The following is a 20,558-nucleotide window of genomic DNA, read 5'->3' on the forward strand; positions in this document are numbered from 1 at the left end:
CTTCCTTTGTATGGTTCTAAAAGGAATTTTAACAAACCACACTTAGATTCCATTTCAAAGTTTCCTTTCCCTTTCCTCAGCAGAGTATAACCTAATACTGTATTTAAGAATAGGGACACAGTTGAAGAAAAGTGCTTTCTATTGTCGTATCCAGGGTCAAGTTCCATATTCTTGATTTCTCCTTGTTTGAAAAGACTTTTTAAAAAAAGATATGAAGTCGGCAGTAGCACAATTTAAGAAGAAAATTTCTTGTAAAAAAAAAAAAGTTAATATTGCTCGTTTCCTCTCCCACCATAGCAAATATAAGTTGTTAGAAAACCATCACATGGAGAAGGGAAATTACCAGGAACTTCCCCCAGAAGAGCGTGCGTGTTAATTCGCTTCAGTTGTGTCTGACTCTGCGACCCCATGGACCGTATGCTTATTTGCTCCTTTATCCCTACTGAAGGGTTTGAAGGATGTCCACATTGTCATCACAGACCCGCTGTGCGCAGGCGCAAGCTTTTGTCTGCAGTTCCTTCTTTCGGCCCTGAGCGCCCAGCCACTCAGGATGCCTAACGATGAGCCAGTGCAGCTGAAAGCTAATTTGAGGCCCTGGTCATCACCCCCAGGGCTCGGGGCAGAATGCTGTACTCCGGAGGGCTTCTGCCCGCGAGCCTCAGGGATACCCAACGGTCTCTCACCTGGCTCTGCTTCCTGCACCCCAACCCAGCCATGTTCCTACTCCTCGCACTGCTTGCTGCACTTGGAGGGCTGCTCGCCAGCCAGGGTAAGACTTCGGAGCCTCGACTTCCTTCTCCCTCTCTGGGTACTGAGCAGAGCTGGGATCTTCCAAAACAATTTCTGTAGCTCTAGGATACCTGCCGCCCCTCCCTGGGATTCTCTGATGGTGGCTTCCTCCCACCCCCAGCCACCCCCGGACCAGGATAGGGGATGGAAGATGTTAGTCAAGGATGCAGTGTCTCAGCCGCTGAAGGTCTTTCTGGGTCACCTACTCTGTAGCCAGAGGACTTAGCCAGGTTCGGAACTGGCCTGGCTTTATTCCTCAGAGACCTGAGGGAAAGGCTTCAACGTAGTTCTGGAAACCAACAGGATGGTCCTGCAGCATTGTATCTGTTCTCTGTTCATTTGTTTGTTTCCTAGCCATTTTTCAGTGTGCCATTGAAAATCTGTTGAAATCTGTGGACCAAGGTGGACACATGTAGATAAATTGATTTACAATTGTAGACCTCACCATGGACTCGGAGCTTAAGAATCCATGCTTGTCTTAGAGGACTGTTGCAAAAAAATCCCATTTTCTTACTACAGATTCTGAGGGAATGTTCCTATATGTCACAGTTCCACAGAAGATAAGCTCAAATGAGAGTGAAGATTGGGAGAAGCAGGTAAATGATCAAGCATATTACTTTTAAAGATGGAGTGAAAATAATTCAGGAGTGTGGGATGGACATGTACACACTGCTCTATTTAAAATGGATAACCAACAAGGACCTACAGTCTGTATGGCACAGGAAACTCTGCTCAATATTTTGTGGCAGCCTGGATGGGAGGGGAGTTAGGGGGAGAATGGATACAGGTATATATATATGACTGAATCCCTTTGCTGTCCATCATGAAACTCGCACAACATTGTTAATTGTCTATGCTGCAATATAAAATAAAAAGTTAAAGAGTATCAGTTTTATAATTTAAAAGTTTAAGACTTTTAATTTACCTTTGCATTGAATCAGATCATACTAATTTGTTTTTGCTTGCAAAGCCACATGTTTTTATTGCTAATTCCTGGGACCTTCCCTTCATCTCTCAGGCTCTTCTGAAGCATTTGTTCACAATTTTCAAGAAATATTAAATACTATTGATGAATCATACTGGTAGAAATAAACAACATTAATTAAGTGTGACAATGGTTCAGACTGCAATTTATGGAAAGAAAACATTATTAATGGCCACAGTTAAAGTGACAGAAAAAATGGTTTTGAGTAAAATTTAGACCTGAGAATCTGACCCAGAAGCATCAGACTTATTAGAAATAATGGCCAAAGAAAAAGAAGGCTAAAAATATCACATTTGCCTGAAATGTGATAATATTTAAATAACTGAAGTAAACAACCTGAAGTTTAAAGTGATAGATGTCACATTTACTGACAATGAGAGCATGTCAGTAAATATTAATTGGAAAAAGAATTCGAAAAATGTGCACTGCTACTAAAAACTTATTAAATTGAAGACATTCCATCTTGAATATTTTCCTGATTAAAATACTTTAAGTTGGCATAGTTATACTGTTGTAGATTGCAGACCAGAAACTAGAAGTCATAATACAGGGGTTTAGATTTCCATATGGTTAAGAATGGGGTCAATGTATAGAAATCCTGAGAAAATGCTTTCAGTTTGATGGAACAATTTTTGAAATGAGTATGTAAAAAAAATTTAAGACTCCAATAACTCTATTTTGACATACAGTATTAGAATGTATTATGATTATGTTCACTACTGAAAAATTATAATAAAAACTAAACGTACAAAACTGTACTTGAAAATCATAGTAAAATAATTTCCTTTAGAGTTTTTTTTTTCATATACTACTCTCATTTAATTCTCACATTAACCTTTTGAAATATTTTATATTATTTTCATATATATATGTGAGAAAGAGGATTACAGATGGTAAGGTAGTCAGAGTTATCAGTTTGAGGACATGGAGTCACAACTTTAATTTATGAATCTTTTTCCATTAAGAGTAAACTACCTACTGTTGAAAAAATATTTGCATATAAGCTTTTTCTTCCTGATTTGCTTCCATTTGCATGTATATTGTCATTGCATGATCACTTTAAACTTCAAGTTGTTCACTTGTTCCACAGTTATCTCAAAGTATATAGCAACAATGCAGGATGTGAAATACAGTGTCTGTCTACATGTTTTGAAAGCTGTGTATGTTTCATTACTGGTAATCGGTCTGTTCATATTTTCTATTTTTTCCTGGTTCAGCCTTGGGATTTGTACCTTTCTAGGAATTTATCCATTTCATCGAGATTGTCCATTTTCTTGACCTATAGCTGTTAATAGTCTCTTATGGTCTTCCCTGGTGGCTCAGTGGTAAAGAACCCACCTGCCAATACAAGAGACGCGTGTTTGATCCCTGGGTCAGGAAGATCCCCTGGAGAAGGAGATAACCCACTCCAGTATTCTCACCTGGGAAATCCCATGGATTGTGGAGCAAAAGAGATTGACAGGACTTAGCGACTAAGCAACAACAATAGTCTCTTCAGTTCAGTTCAGTACAGTCGCTCAGTCGTGTCCGACCCTTTGCAACCCCATGAATCACAGCATGCTAGGCTTCCCTGTCCATCACTGACACCCGGAGTTCACTCAAACTCATGTCCACTGAGTCGGTGATGCCATCCAGCCATCTCATCCTCTGTCATCCCCTTCTCCTCCTGCCCCCAAATCCCTCCCAGCATCAGGGTCTTTTTCAATGAGTCAACTCTTTGCATGAGGTGGCCAAAGTATTGGAGTTACAGCTTTAGCATCAGTCCTTACAAAGAACACCCAGGACTGATCTCCTTTAGCATGGACTGGTTGGATCTCCTTGCAGTCCAAGGGACTCTCAAGAGTCTTCTCCAACACCACAGTTCAAAAGCATCAATTTTTTGGCACTCAGCTTTCTTCACAGTCCAACTCTCACATCCACACATGACCACTGGAAAAACCATAGCCTCGACTAGATGGACCTTTGTTGGCAAAGTAATGTCTCTGTTTTTTAAGATGCTATCTAGGTTGGTCATAACTTTCCTTCCAAGGAGTACGCATCTTTTAATTTCATGGCTGCAGTTACCAACTGCAGTGATTTTTGAGCCCCCCAGAATTAAGTCTGACACTGTTTTCACTATTTCCCCATCTATCTGCCATGAAGTGATGGGACCAGATGCCATGGTCTTAGTTTTTGGAATGTTGAGCTTTAAGCCAACTTTTTCACTCTCCACTTTCACTTTCATCAAGAGGCTTTTAGTTCCTCTTCACTTTCTGCCATAAGGGTGGTGTCATCTGCATATCTGAGGTTATTGATATTTCTCCCGGCAATCTTGATTCCAGCTAGTGCTTCCTCCAGTCCAGCGTTTCTCATGATGTACTCTGCATATAAGTTAAATAAGCAGGGTGACAATATACAGCCTGATGTACTCCTTTTCCTATTTGGAACCAGTCTGTTGTTCCATGTCCAGTTCTAACTTATGGTCATCTGTATTTCTGTGGTGTCAGTTATAATTTCTTTTTCATTTCTGATTTTATTAATTTAGGCCCTCTTTCTATTTTTAGTCTTACTACAGCCTTGTAATATTGTTTGAAATCACAGAGTGTGACGTCTCTGGCCTTGCTTTTCTTTTTCAAGATTGTTATAGTTATTAATGTTCTGTTTGAAGATTGTTTTCTCTATTTTTGTGAAAAATGACATTGGAATTTTGATAAGGATGCATTGACTCTATAGATCACTTTGAGTGGTATGGAAAAGTATTATTCCCTTCAACTCATAGACATAGATTATCTGTGTCTACTCTAATTTTATTCATGATTGCTTTTTAGTTTTCAGTGTGTACGTTTTTCACCTCCTTGGTTAAATTTATCTGTAAATATTTTATTCTTTTGTTCTTATTGTAAATGGGATTGGTTTCCTCTTTTTCTTTTTAGTAGTTCATTGTTAAGTATATATAAACAATGCTTATTTTTGTATTTTTGACTTGTGTCTTAAAACTTTTCTGAATCCATGTATTAATTCTGATAGCTCTTTGGCATCATCTTAGGGTTTTCCATACATGTGATCATGTCATCTGCAGATACAATGTTACTTATTTCACCCCTTTTGTTTTCTCTGCTTAAGAGAAGCTCCCGTAACTAGGTGATTTCCTAGCCAGTTCCTCCAGCGCATCTGTATAAAGTGGGGCAATATGTGTGGACAAATTCCATTGAGGGAGAAGCTGGAGAGTTAGTTTTATAATGACCGTTGGAATGAATCAGAGCAAGAAAGCACAGGGAATGCCCTCACATCTGTCCAAGTTCCCAGATGACGGCTCTTTAGGTACCCAGTCAGCTGCCAAGTACAAGTTATTTAGAAGCTCAGCCCCCAGGCAGCAGCCTGGGAAGTATGCACTCAAACCCTTTCCACAGAGAACTTGGGACTTTTATGTTTTTTCCTGTCCCATCTGCCTTGAGCCCAGGAAGATAGTCCTGGGATGTGCTTGCATTTCTGTATAAACATCTTCTCTTAAGAAGACTCTAGGAACCTATAAATGCTGACCCTGTCAGATTTCAAAGTTGGGTTATATGGGATCCAAACCTTCAGGTGGCAGCCTTAAAAGTTGAGGTTGCATTGCCAATATTTTCTAAGTAGAAATGGAATATAGACTTTAAAAATTGTGAATTGCTATATTATATATCTGTAACGTATAATACCATACATTAGTATGTGTGTGTGTGTGTGTGTGAGTCACTCGGTTGTGTGTGAGTCACTCGGTCGTGTCTGAGTCTTTGCAACCCCATGGAGTAGCCCACCTGTATGCTCCTCTGTCCATGGGATTCTCTAGGCAAGAATACTGGAGTGGGTTGCCATTCCCTTCTTCAGGGGATCTTCCCAACCCAGGGATCAAAGGATCAAACTCAGGTCTCCTGCATTGCAGGTGGATTCTTTACTGCTGAGCCACCAGGGACATCAGTATACTTCAATTAAAAAAAAATTGAGATTCTCACTGTATAGAGAAGCTCCTATAAGGAAGAAACTGGAGACTTGGTTTTCTTGTTGAATTGAGCAAAGAGTGGGGGAGGGTAGTCAGGGGAAGCGCCCACCAGCCCTTTTATGCTGGTATCCCTAATAGCAGTATCCTGGTAGTATCTCTGATAGCAGTATCCTGGCAGTATCCCTAATAGTGCACATGTGTAGGTCTGATTCGAAGCTGGACCTTCAAGCTGCAACTGAGAATGTGAGTAGTCCAACCCCTTATAGGAAGAAAGTGAGAGCTGGGTGCTTTGGCCTGCTCCATCTATAACGCACCTGGGAATAACCATGAGATGTGCTCATGGACACATGAAAAATATGCTTCTTTGTTTAATGGGAGACTCATGGAGGCCAAGTCCCAGTGGCTTTCTGAACTAGGCTACTTGGAAGCCAGTCCCTTGGGTGGCAGCCTTAAAACTTGTGCTCCTGAGTGGACCTAGAGATTGTCATACTGAGTAAAGTAAGTCAGACAGAGAAGAAACATAGTATGACACCCCTTATATGTGGAATCTAAAAAGAAATGATACAAATGAACTTACAAAATGTAAAGAGACTCACAGACTTAGAAATAAGGACAGAGATAAGGATGAGGTGAAGGGATAGTTAGGGAGTTTGGGATGGGCTGTACACACTGCTATATTTAAAATGGATAACCAACAAAGACCTACTGTATAGCACATGGAACTCTGCTTAATGTTCTGTGGCAGCCTGGATGGGAGGTGAATTTGGGGGAGAATGGATACATGTATATATAAGGCTGAGTCCCTTTGCTGTTCACCTGAAACTATCACAACATTGTTAATCGGCTATGCCTGCTTTGTTGCTCATTGCGTCTGACTCTTTGCAACCCCATGGGCTGTAGCCTGCCAGGCTCCTCTGTCCATGGGATTTCCCAGGCCAGAATCCTGGAGTGGGTTGCCATTCCCTTCTCCAGGGGATCTTCTGGTGGATTGAAGACCCAGGGGTTGAACCCAGGTCTCCTGCATTGCAGGTGGATTCTTTGCCATCTGAACCACCAGGGAAGCCCTAATTGGCTATACTCCAATATAAAACAAAAAGTTAAAAAAAAAAAAAAAAAGTTGTGCTGCTGGATGCCTGGTCCAAACCTTTTGGTGCTGAGGGAGATACTGAAAATTGGGGCTTCTCTCCTGATTGGAAGGTATTTTGCCAGGGCTGGGTTTTATGGTGTGTGTGTGTTTTCACCTTTCCTGCCCTTTTGCGTGGTGGATATTTTCTCAGTCACTCAGTATTGAGGAGCCCCTCTGCTACTTTCTGGATTTCTCTCAGAGGCAATTGACCCATGCAAAGCTTTTATTTGATGTAACTGTGGGAGGAAGATAAGACCAGAGCCTCTTATCCTGTCATCAGACTTATTTCATGTTCCTGGGTATGTTTATTTTTGATTGGATTAACACTGCTAATTTTGTTTGGTTGACTGCTTAACTTTGTGATTTTCCTTTAAAATGTATTATGCTTTGTTTTGGCAGGCAGTTAGGTTACTTATGAACCAGACTGAAAATGTCATGTTTGTACTGTCTTTGGTGGGGCTTCCTTGGTGGCTCAGTGGTAAAGAATCTGCTTGCAGTGCAGGAGACTTGGGTTTGATACCTGGGTCGGGAAGATACCCTCAAGAAGGAAATAACAAACTGTTCTAGTATTCTTGCCTGGGAAATCCCATGGACAGAGAAGCCTAGCGGGCTACAGTCTATGGGGTCGCAAAGAATGAGACACGACTGAGCAACTAAACCACAATGTCTTTAGGATGAATGTCTCGAGTAACCCTGACTCTAGTTTCTGGGTTTCTAGGTTAGTTTCTCCTTAACACTAAAATGTGACCTTTCTGTGATCTTTACTGAATGGCATGAGTGTGTTCAGTGACATTTTTCTCCTCTGGTTGGTCAGACCTTGAATGTCTCCCAGCACTATATGAGCTGTGGGTTTTAATCCTCAGCTCCTCAGTTCTTTGCCCATGGTGTTGGACAGACCCTAAATTCACAAAGTGGTTCCTACCATCTAGTGTTCAGACCGTTGAAGAAGCTCCACCTCTGAGTATGGGAAAAACCTGTGGCTTCCTTCCAACCAATAGGATATGGCCCAGTAGATGGAGGTACCTCTGAAGATCATATTTTGTTAAAGGACAAAGATTGGATTTCATGTCTGTATCGTTCTTTTATATAAAACATGTTTTGCTAGACTCTCCCTCACCCTCCGGATGATATTTTAAAAGCAACCTGCCGTACTGTGTACTGTGTACTGTGTACATCTCCTGCTCCTGGACCCCTTCCCATCAAGGTAATGATGGACCATTACAGTTTACGCCCTGTAGCCTCACAGCTCGTATTGCTGGAGCCCCAGCATTCTTCCCTAGCTTCCTTCTCTCAGGTCTGTCTTTAGCTTATATGTGAAGCATCGCAAAGCAGCTCTAGTGTTTGAGAGTGTGTATTTATGTATTTATAAACACATTATTGTTTCATTGTATTTGGTGTAGCATGTAAGCCTACAGTCATGCCTCATTCATTTTGGCTAAAGATGAGTATGTTTTTTTTATAAAATAAACAGTAAGATCTAGTATTAATACATAGTAAATTTATATTTCTTCAAAATATAGCTTTCATCTCTTCTTTTCAAAAGCCATTCCCTACATTTATTGCCCTCATCCTGAATTTATTAAAAAATTTTAAATTCTTGCTAGTTAAAACAATAAATTCTGAAGGATATATGCTTTTTATAAATGGATTGGGTGAGTCTTTTCTGACTTTAGTGAAAAATACTTTTTGATTTTATTATTTCTAATTTACTTAATTACCTTTATTTGCTTTATTTTAGGTGACTTATATCATTACCATTGATAACAAACCATACACTCTGCATCTCAGAAAACAGTAAGAAATGATTTTCCCTTAAAGCTTAGAATTTACTTTTTAAAAAAATGTTTTTGTACACTATTTAAATTTAAGCATGCAGCAAAATGTAGGCTGTTTAATTAGTTTTTGAGTTTTGGATTCATTAGTTCCTGAATATTAAGTCTACAAGAACTTTGAATTTTTATTTTCCAGCTTGTTATTTTTAAATAAATCTATGCATAAATAAGTAAGCATTTAAATCCACAAACTCAAGAACTGCAAGTTATGTGTCAAGTATATCCAACATGCAATCAAACATGTATATATCATGTGGTTATTGGCAGAAAATTGAACTAGTGGCATATTTTGTGTGGAGGTTTTAATTATATATGTATTTATTTTTAACAACTTTATTTGGTAAATTATGTGTATATACATATAATCATAAAACTCTCAAGTGTATAATTATATAAGTTTAATATAGTATCACAATTTTCAACCATAAATCAGTTTCAAAACATTTCATTCTCCACATTAGACCTGTCGTACTATTTCACATTTAATCCCTGTTATCAGCCACTACTCTGGAAAACAAGCAATCTATTTTCTGTCTCAATCTGTGTTTGTCAACATTTTATATACTCAAATAGCCTCTTCTTTGCCTACATCTTTGAAAATATGTATCTTTAACAACTGTATTTTGTCTGCCTGCATTTTTGTGGTTGAGTAAGGCTTGAGAAAATTTTCCTTACTTAATTCATGACGAAAAATCTAACTCATGGTCATTAAACTCATGTTGGTCTTTAGGATCACTACCATTTCATTAAAAAAATATTCTTTGGTAAGATCATCAATGATCCTCATGTTTCTAAATGCCAGTTACTTTTTATGCTTCATTTTTCTTTATCAGTCAGTGGCATTTTGTGTAGCTGAGTAGCGTCTCCTCCTTATAAAAGTTTCTTCATTTGGCTTCCAGGACACAGCAAGTCTCTTGGTTTGTCTCTTATCAGTGTACTCAGTCTTTCTCAGATTTTGTTTTGTTTGTTTTCTGATTTGACCTCCTCTCTCTCATCTTAGGAGTACTCCCTGGTGCTATTCTTAAACCCCTCTTTTTTCCCTAGCTGTTCTCAATCACCTGGTTCTTTCATCTGCTCCTATGGGTGTATTGATTACTCCCAAACTTATATCTTTATTTCTCTTTAGTGAACGCCACATTTGTGTATTTGACTTCCTATTTGATAACCAAGAGTTTGCTGTAATTTTAATATTTAATGTGCCTAAAATATACTTCTGGTCATTTTTCATAATTTGTCTTTTCCTCGGGGATTTAGTAAATGGCATGTCTACTCTTTCAGTTTCTCAGAACAAAAATGTTAGTCACTTTTGACGTCTTATGTTTTTCTTTTGTTTTCCTCCGCATCTAGTGGATTACTAAATCCCATGTGATCTACCTTCAAAATGCATCCAACAGAAATCAAACCAATATTTTAAAGTAATCATCAATCAATGAAAAATAAATAATTATTTTTAAAAAATGCATTCAGCAATTGGACCTCCACCACTGCTACAATCCTAGTTCAAGCTACCATCATGTATTTACTGGATAATAGCCTATCATCCAGCTGTTGTAGCCTAGCTGATCTCTTTGTTTGTGCTTATCTGTCCTACAGTAGGTTCTCAACAGGACTTTCAGTCTGATTCTATTAAAATGTTGGTCTGATCCTGCACCTTTCCTGCTCAGAATCTCCCAGTGGTGACTTCTCATCTCTGGGACACCACCTCTTACTAATGTCTCTTGTCTTGTCTCCATACTTCACCGCAGGTACTTTGCCCTCTAGATGGTCTTCGTAGATACACAACCTATCTCTGCCTCAGGATATTTGCATTTCCTTCCTAGATCTGTGCAGATCCAAGGGCTTGTTTTTCAGGTCTTCAGTAATCAAATCACTTAGCCTTTCCTTGCCATCCTGTCTACATTTGCAACCAACCTTCAGGCCTTATTTATTATCACCTAACATGGCTCAGACGGTAAAGCTTCTGTCTACAATGCGGGAGACCTAGGTTTGATCCCTGGGTCGGGAAGATTCCCTGGATAAGGAAATGGCAACCCACTCCAGTACTCTTGCCTAGAAAATCTCATGGACGGAGGAGCCTGGTGCAGGCTACGATCCGTGGTGTCTCAAAGAGACAGACACAACTGAGCGACTTCACTTTTACTTTCACTTTCAACATACTAGCAGTATGTGTCTTATTGTGAGGAAGACCGTGGTTTTGTCTTTTCTATATTGCTGTACCCCAGTGCCTTGAATTGAATCTATCAGATTGTTGGCACTCAGCAAATATTGTTGAATGAAGACATTTGTAGGCACACACACAAATATCTGAAATGGAGGATTCAAAATCTATTCTGGTGTTAAGAAAGCCCTAACTCTCTGAGATGCCAGGTCAGAGAATTTACACTGTGATGGCATGCTAAAATTACTCTAAATAAAGAATATGCTTATATGAATCCTATATATTTTACTCTTATTTTTATTATTTTAATGTTTATGTTTATAGTAAATTCATGACTCAACCACTTTTAGTTTTTGTTTTCCTTAGCTCATTTGTATCCCAGAACTTTTTGGTTTATACATATAATGAGACTGGATCTTTGCATTCTGAGTCTTCATATTTTAAGGTAAGACCCAGATGTCGTAGACATTCATTACCACACATTTCTTTATTCAAGTGGGCTTACCATTACCATTGGGATATGCTTGTTCCATCTTGGCAGTTTCATACAAATATTTTATTCCATATTCCATGTATGATAGGGATGAAATCCAGATCCAGAGAACATGTCTGGGCACCTCATTGGTATAAAATAAAGAAATGTGTCAAATACTTATTTTCCTTGAAAACTACATTTATTTTTTGTTTTTTTTTTTAAATATAATTTTATTTATTTTAATTGCAGGCTAATTAGTTTACAATATTGTATTGGTTTTGCCATACATCAACATGAACCCACCACAGGTGTACACATGTTCCCCATCCTGAACCGGCCTCCCACCTCCCTCCCCATACCATCCCTCTGGGTCATCCCAGTGCACCAGCACCGAGCATCCTGTATCACGCATCTAACCTGGTCTGGCGATTCATTTCATATATGATATTATACATGTTTCAATGCCATTCTCCCAAATCATCCCACCCTTGCCCTCTCCCACAGAGTCCAAAAGACTGTTCTATACATTTGTGTCTCTTTTGCTGTCTCGCATACAGTGTTATCATTACCATCTTTCTAAATTACATATATATGCGTTAGTATACTGTATTGGTGTTTTTCTTTCTGGCTTACTTCATTCTGTATAATAGGCTCCAGTTTCATCCACCTCATTAGGACTGATTCAAATGTATTCTTTTTAATGGCAAAGTTATGACCAACCTAGATAGCATATTGAAAAGCAGAGACATTACTTTGCCAACAAAGGTCCGTCTAGTTAAGGCTATGGTTTTTCCAATGGTCATGTATGGATGTGAGAGTTGGACTGTGAAGAAAGCTGAGTGCCAAAGAATTTATGCTTTTGAATAAATTGGAGAAGACTCCAATTTGTTGGAGAAGACTCTTGAGAGTCCCTTGGACTGCAAGGAGATCCAATCAGTCCATTCTAAAGGAGATCAGCCCTGGGTGTTCTTTGGAAGGAATGATGCTGAAGCTGAAACTCCAGTATTTGTTCACTTCATGTGAAGAGTTGACTTATTGGAAAAGACTCTGATGCTGGGAGGGATTGGGGGCAGGAGGAAGAGGGGACGACAGAGGATGAGATGGCTGGATGGCATCACCAACTCAATGAACGTGAGTTTGAGTGAACTCCGGGAGTTGGTGATGGACAGGAAGGCCTGGCATGCTGCGATTCATGGGGTTGCAAGAGTCAGACATGACTGAGCGACTGAACTGAACTGAACTGAATACTCCATTGTGTATATGTACCACAGCTTTCTTATCCATTCATCTGCTGATGGACATCTAAGGTGCTTCCATGTCCTGGCTATTATAAACAGTGCTGTGATGAACACTGGGGTACACGTGTCTCTTTCCCTCTGGTTTCCTCAGTGTGTATGCCCAGCAGTGGGATTGCTGGATCATAAGGCAGTTCTATTTCCAGTTTTTTAAGGAATCTCCACACTGTTCTCCATAGTGGCTGTACTAGTTTGCATTCCCACCAACAGTGTAAGAGGGTTCCCTTTTCTCCACACCCTCTCCAACATTTATTGCTTGTAGACTTTTGGATCGCAGCCATTCTGACTGGCATGAAATGGTACCTCATAGTGGTTTTGATTTGCATTTCTCTGATAATGAGTGATGTTGAGCATCTTTTCATGTGTTTGTTAGCCATCTGTATGTCTTCTTTGGAGAAATGTCTGTTTAGTTCTTTGGCCCATTTTTTGATTGGGTCATTTATTTTTCTGGAATTGAGCTTCAGGAGTTGCTTATGTATTTTTGAGATTAGTTGTTTGTCAGTTTCTTCGTTTGCTATTATTTTCTCCCATTCTGAAGGCTGTCTTTTCACCTTGCTTATAGTTTCCTTTGTTGTGCAGAAACTTTTAATTTTAATTAGGTCCCATTTGTTTATTTTTGCTTATTTCTAATATTTTGGGAGGTGAGTCATAGAGGATCCTGCTGTGATTTATGTCAGAGAGTGTTTTTCCTATATTCTCCTCTAGCAGTTCTATAGTTTCTGGTCTTACATTTAGATCTTTAATCCATTTTGAGTTTATTTTGGTGTACGGTGTTATAAAGTGTTCTAGTTTCATTCTTTGACAAGTGGTGACCAGATTTCCTAGCACCACTTGTTAAAGAGATTGTCTTTTCTCCATTGTATATTCTTGCCTCTTTTGTCAAAGATAAGGTGTCCATAGGTTCATGGATTTATCTCTGGGCTTTCTATTTTGTTCCATTGATCTATATTTCTGTCTTTGTGCCAGTACCATGCTGTCTTGATGATTGTGGCTTTATAGTAGAGCCTGAAGTCAGGCAGGTTGATTCCTCCAGTTCTGCTCTTCTTTCTCAAGATTGCTTTGGCTATTCGAGGTTTTTTTGTATTTCCATACAAATTGCAAAATTATTGTTCTAGCTCTTGTTGTTGGTAGCTTGATAGGGATTGCATTGAATCTATAGATTGCTTTGGGTAGTATACTCATTTTCACTATATTGATTCTTCTGATCCATGAACATGGTGTATTTCTCCATTTATTAGTGTCCTCTTTGATTTCTTTAACCAGTGTTTTATAGTTTTATATATATAGGTATTATTCCTAAGTATTTTATTCTTTTCGTTGCAATGGTGAATGGAACTGTTTCCTTAGTTTCTCTATTTTCTCATTATTAGTGTATAGGAATGCAAGGGATTTCTGTGTGTTGATTTTATATCCTGCAACTTTACTATATTCATTGATGAGCTCTAGTAATTTTCTGGTGAAGTCTTTAGGGTTTTCTATGTAGAGGATCATGTCATCTGCAAACAGTGAGAGTGTTACTTCTTTTCCAATTTGGATTCCTTTTATTTCTTTTTCTGCTCTGATTGCTGTGGCCAAAACTTCCAAAACTATGTTGAATAGTAGTAGTGAAAGTGGACACCCTTGTCTTGTTCTTGACTTTAGGGGAAATGCTTTCAGTTTCTCGCCATTGAGGATAATGTTTGCTGTGGGTTTGTCATATATAGCTTTTATTATATTGACGGATGTTCTTTCTATTCCTGCTCTCTAGAGAGATTTTATCATAAATGGTTGTTGAATTTTGTCAAAGGCTTTCTCTGCATCTATTGAGATAATCATATGGCTTTTATTTTTCAATTTGTTAATGTGGTGTATTACATTGATTGATTTGTGGACATTGAAGAATCCTTGCATCCCTGGGATCAAGGCCAGTTGGTCATGATGTATGATCTTTTTAATGTGTTGTTGGATTCTGATTGCTAGAATTTTGTTAAGGATTTTTGCATCTATGTTCATCAGTGATATTGGCCTGTGGTTTTCTTTTTTTGTGGCATCTTTGTCAGGTTTTGGTATTAGGATGATGGTGGGCTTATAGAATGAGTTTGGAAGGTTACCTTCCCCTGCAATTTTCTGGAAGAGTTTTAGTTGAAAACCACTTTTAATAAATCTTTATGATACAGAAACTTATTACTTTCAACTGTTTTAATGTTTTGAATATTTATAACGTTTGCCAATACATTTTATGCATGAATAATTTATTTATTGGCCTCACTGTACTGTTTTTCAGATGCCTTGTCATTATCAAGGATACATTGCAGGTTTCCCAAATTCAGTCGTGACACTCAGCATCTGTTCTGGACTCAGGTAACAGAATCTTGGGGCTTCCCCATAACTCAGTGGGTAAAGAATCTGCCTGTGATGCAAGAGACACAGAAGAGGTGGGTTAGATCCCTAGGTCAGGAAGATCCCCTGGAAGAGGGCATGGCAACCCACTCCAGTATTCTTGCTGGAAAAAATCCCATAGACAGAGGAGTCTGGCGGGCTACTGCCCATCCCTGGTGGCTAAAAAAGTAAAGAATCTGCCTGCAGGGCAGGAGACCCACGTTCAGTCCCTGGGTTGGGAAGATTCCCTGGAGAAAGGAATGGTAACCCATTCTAGTATTCTTGCCTGGAGAATTCCATGGACAAAGGAGTCTGGTGGGCTACAATCCATGGGGTCCCAAAGAGTCAGACATGACTGAACGAGTAACACACAACAGAATCTTTGAGGTTATTTATACATGAAAAATTAGGATATACTTTAAAATAAAATTTAGTGGCTGCAAAACACAAATCTGGGATATTTAAGGAGGATTCCATTCGGAACGTTTTCTTCGTGATGGCCTTAGTTTTTAATATTAATAAATGGGCCTTTACAGTAACCATTGAAGTGAAATCACTAACTGAAGTTATGTTCAAGATATTGAGGAGAAAGAGACAGATGCGTTAAAAAAAAAAATTCAAACACACCCATCCGCTAAATCCTTTAGAATATCTCCCTGGATCTCCCTGGATGTTATTGTTGTATTTTGTATCAGCTATCTGGAATAGTTATGGAAAATTACATTAAGTAGTTACTTAACTAAGCGCAAGTTGTATATTCTCAGTGTAGGTGTGCTTTGTATCAGATGTAAGACGACTAGCTGAGAAGGTACCTCAGAGGTTAAAGGGCAGGGGTGATGATTTTCATCATTGAAGTGGCAGGAAGAAGGTGATGAGTTTATCAGATGAAGATACAGGCCCAGAGCAGAGCAAAAAGATTCTTCCCACTTTCCCTTTGGTTTTCATCGCCTGATGTCCAGAATTTGTTGACTCAGAAACTTGACATTTTCTAAATTCGGTTTTCCTATATATCAGCCTTTTTAGACCTCCACTCTGTATACCCACTGTCCCTCAGTAAGAACAGGAACTTTTTATTCTTGGAATTCTCAACAAACGCCTTGGCTTCCAGCAAATCAGTTCAATTCAGTCGCTCAGTCGTGTCCGACTCTTTGCAACCCCATGCATGGCCTTAATACACCTTGAATGAATGTGACTGTTATATGGAAAAAACAAAATACTTCTCAGTATATTTAGTTCTTTAATACATGAGAAAAACTGAGGCAGATGTGGTTACTCAGTTACTAGTGGTAGCTGAAAAAAAAGTAGGAAAAGAGAGTGACTTTAAAACATGTTCCTCATTATGGTTGCTCATTTCTTATGGCATTTTGAATTATAAATCTGGTGGAATCGTTTGCAGGATGATGGGATTATTGGCAGGATTTTTATGTTATTGTTTTCTAAATATTCAGGGGATTCCTTCAGTTTGAAAATATCAGCTATGGCATTGAGCCTTTGGAATTTTCAGCAAGATTTGAGCACATAATTTATCAAGTGAAAAATGACCGTCCAGATAAACCAATGTTTGCAGAAAATTACAGCAATATTTGGCAGAAAGATCAGTCCTATACAATCCATTTAAGCTCACAGGTAACTGAGACAATTCTGATGTCATGACACACTATAAAATTACTTTTGTAGAATTGTGTTAGTCAGGAAAAGGAAGTACATAGCTGCTGAGTAGCAATATAACATTTGGTATCTGTTTTCTACATGGGTATATAAAACATCCATATTCCATCTAAAATACATGAAAATATGCAATAATGCATTTCAAGCTTACTGTTGTATGTTGTCTTATGTAATATTTCTTGTTTTTAATTTTTATTCAAGCAAAAGTGCTTATTATTGAATAAAATTAGGAATATAGAAACACTAATTACCACTGCCCTGGTAACATTGCTTTTAATATTTTGATATATAGGTTTACATACTACTGGGACATGTCTTTCTAAAATACTGTATCATTTGTATATTATTAAACATTTAATTTGTAGGCTGAATATAGAATTCTTAGTTGACAGGTGTTTTTCTTTCATCACTTTGGATATTTCAGTTCGCTATCTTTTGGCTCCATTTTCTCTGATGAAGAATCAGATGTTAGTCATCTTATTGAGGATTCCTTGTGCACGATGTGGCCCTTCTTTGTTGATTCTTTCAAGAGTCTTTGTCTTTGCCTTATGACAGTTTTCTTATGTTTGTCTTTGATTGGGTCCCTTTGAGTTTATCCTACTTGGAGTTCATTAAACTTCTTGGATGTTTAATTTTTTCATGAGATTTAGGAACATTTTGGCCTTTAGTTCTTTGAAGCTCCTTTTTGCCCTTTTATCTATCTCCTCCCTATTACCTCCACTGTATACATGTCGGTGTGCTTGAAAATGCCCCATAGGAAAAGAGCAGGTTCTGTTCATTTTTTTCCATTCTGATTTCTTTCTCTTCCTCAGACTGTATAATCTCAATTGACTTTAAAGAGGTACAAGAAGGGAAATCTTCATGGTGACAAAATAGTTTTGTATCTTGACTGGAGTTGTGGTTATATAAACATACACATGACTAAATGATATAGAGCTATACACATACACATTGTACCAGGTGAATACCCCAGTTTTGAAAATGTACTGTAATTTTGTAGGATGTAACCAATGGGGAGAATTACAAGAGACCTGTGATCTATTTTGGCAATATTCTATGATTCAATACTTATTTTTAAAACACTGAACAAAACATTTTAAAGAAGAGAATAAAAGTAACCCATTAAAATGAATGGACTTTGAAGTTCAATTACTGAAAATGACATGTGACATTATGATGAATGGTACTATAAGTTCATTTTAAAACACAGGTATTAAAGATACAGTTTCATTATTTTGAAAATAAGAAAATAAATTTGAAATGGCAAATGGGGAAAAAACACTGTTATTAAAATATGAAATCTGCTGTGTAGAAACATACGGAAAATTGGTTATGGTGTGTACATAATTTGTAATTATATTCAACCAGGCTGCAATTTGGAATCCATGGTTGTCAACAGTGGCTTATATTTTTATACAAGCACAGTAAGAGCAACCAAAATACAAAATATTTTTTAAGTGAATTTTGAACACCAAGAAAAGAAATCAGCATCTCAGTATATACACATTTAAGAGGCATGCATAGTTTACTTCCCTGTGAAAATGTAAACCTAGGCTCTACCAGTTGAATCCAGTTTCTTTGTTTGCTTGTTTATATAGTAAGCTATGCTATTTTGTGGGGCTTCCCTTCTGGCTCAGTGGTAAAGACTTCACCTGCCAATGCAGGAGACACGAGTTCGATCCCTGCGTCAGGGAGATCCCCTGGAGAAGGAAACGGCAACCCACTCCAGTATTCTTGCCTGGAGAATTCCATGGACAGAGAAGACTGGTGGGCTGTAGTCCACGGAGTCACAGAGTAAGACATGACTTAGTGACTAAATAACAGCAACAAAAAAAGCTGTTTTATGACAGACGCCATCTTTGTTCCCTCCTTACACTTAGATTTAATTACCAGGGTCAAGGAAGAAATTGTAGGTCCTTTAAAATATCCATGTTTGAAATGGTATTTCAGCATGTTAGATATACAGCTCTTGTAAAAATCACCATTAGAGTACTAAATGATGTAATAAATTGATGATTTATAGCTGACTAACTTGACACAATCAAGGATTATTACACTGTATCAAATGGGACACAGAGCCTATGCTCTGGAGCTATGGAGTTATTCACTTTCTCTTATTCAGAATTAATAGTGAATACCTAGACTTCTGCCTTACTCTGGCAGGCTCACTGGGATTCCTTTAAACTTGAAATTTGTTTTCAAGTTAATTTTCTGATTTGCAGTTAATTTTTATACTTAAGACCTCATGAGGGTTTTATGAGGTCACTTGCCTCCTTTACATGTCACTGTCTGTTTAATAAATTCAAAACATATTAACATTTGATAAATTCTCTTTTCAGGAAAAAACTTTTTCAGAACTATTGCCCCAATATCTAGAAATGCACATTATAGTCGAAAAAGCTTTGGTAAGTCAAACTTTCCCCTCCTTCCATTGCTCTCTCTCTCTTCTTTCCCATTTTTATTTTCCTTTCTTAAAGTTTAATGTTTTATTGCTATCACCTAGAGAACATCAGCCAAAATGTTTAATCATTTCTGAATATTAAATTTATGAAGTCAATTTATGGAAATTTATTATATTGTTAGCTCTCTTGCAGGTTTCAAAATTAATATTTCTAATGATCATGGAAAGATAGCTACACTTTTTTTTGCTAAATGTTTATAGAAAAATTAAAACATGGAACTGCCAATTTGGAGCAATTTATCTTTCAGAGTCCAGACATTTTTTATTTTATTTTTAATTAATTCATTTTTTATTGAAATATAATTGATTTACAATGTTGTGCCAGTATCTGCTATACAGTAAAGTGAATCAGTTATATACATATAAACATTCCTTTTTGGTATTCTTTTCCATCATGGTTTATCACAGGACATTGAATATAGCTCCCTGTGCTATAAAGTGGGACCTTGTGCTTTATTTGCCTTCTCTCTTTAAACATTATGAAAAACTTCTTAAAGATATAATGTATGTAATTTTCTGATGATTTCCAAGTAAAAAGATTTCATTTTAGGTGTGACTTGGATATAGTTAAGGGGCTTCCCCCATGGCTCACTGGTAAATAATCCGCCTGCAATGCAGGAGACGTGGATTGGATCCTTGAGTCAGGAAGATCCCCTGGAGAAGGAAATGGCAGCCCACTCCAGCATTCTTGGCTGGAAAATCCTATGGACAGAGGAGCCTGGAGGGCAACAGCCCATAGGGCCACAGAAGAGTCAGACAGGACTGAGTGACTAAACAAAAAACAACAACAAATGTATGTAATTAGGATCCCAAACTAGCCCCAAACTAGCCTCACTTCAGTTCAGTTCAGTCACTCAGTCGTGTCCGACTCTTTGCGACCGCATGAATCACAGCATGCCAGGCCTCCCTGTCCATCACCAACTCCCGGAGTTCACTCAAACTCAGGTCCATCGAGTCAGTGATGCCATCCAGCCATCTCATCTTCTGTCATCCCCTTCTCCTCCTGCCCCCAATCCCTCCCAGCATCAGAGTCTTTTCCAATGAGTCAACTCTTCGCATGAGGTGGCCAAAGTACTGGAGTTTCAGCTTTAGCATCATTCCTTCCAAAGAAATCCCAGGGCTGATCTCCTCCAGAATGGACTGGTTGGATCTCCTTGCTGTCCAAAGGACTCTTAAGAGTCTTCTCCAACACCACAGTTTAAAAGCATTAATTCTTCGGTGCTCAGGTTTCTTCAGAGTCCAACTCTCACATCCATACATGACCACTGGAAAAACCATAGCCTTGACTAGACAGACCTTTGTTGGCAAAGTAATGTCTCTGCTTTTCAATATGCTATCTAGGTTAGTCATAACTTTTCTTCCAAGGAGTAAGGGTCTTTTAATTTCTTGGCTGCAGTCACCATCCGCAGTGATTTTGGAGCCCCAAAAAATAAAGTCTGACACTGTTTCCACTGTT

General features: G+C 38.3%; 1 protein-coding gene across 1 annotated transcript in view; it reads left to right on the forward strand.

Moving 5' to 3' along the window:
* Nucleotides 1-624: 624 nt before the first annotated feature.
* Nucleotides 625-20,558, forward strand: part of ADAM18 (ADAM metallopeptidase domain 18) — a 108,635-nt gene continuing 88,701 nt past the window's right edge. The window contains exons 1-7 of the mRNA XM_010846438.1: nt 625-769; nt 1,309-1,385; nt 8,594-8,649; nt 11,212-11,290; nt 14,879-14,955; nt 16,422-16,599; nt 18,981-19,046. Of these exons, the coding sequence (XP_010844740.1) occupies nt 625-769; nt 1,309-1,385; nt 8,594-8,649; nt 11,212-11,290; nt 14,879-14,955; nt 16,422-16,599; nt 18,981-19,046 (678 nt within the window). The remainder of the gene's footprint in view (nt 770-1,308; nt 1,386-8,593; nt 8,650-11,211; nt 11,291-14,878; nt 14,956-16,421; nt 16,600-18,980; nt 19,047-20,558) is intronic.

Source organism: Bison bison, unplaced genomic scaffold (assembly GCF_000754665.1).
Source record: "Bison bison bison isolate TAMUID 2011002044 unplaced genomic scaffold, Bison_UMD1.0 scf7180017864236, whole genome shotgun sequence".
NCBI lineage: Eukaryota > Metazoa > Chordata > Mammalia > Artiodactyla > Bovidae > Bison > Bison bison.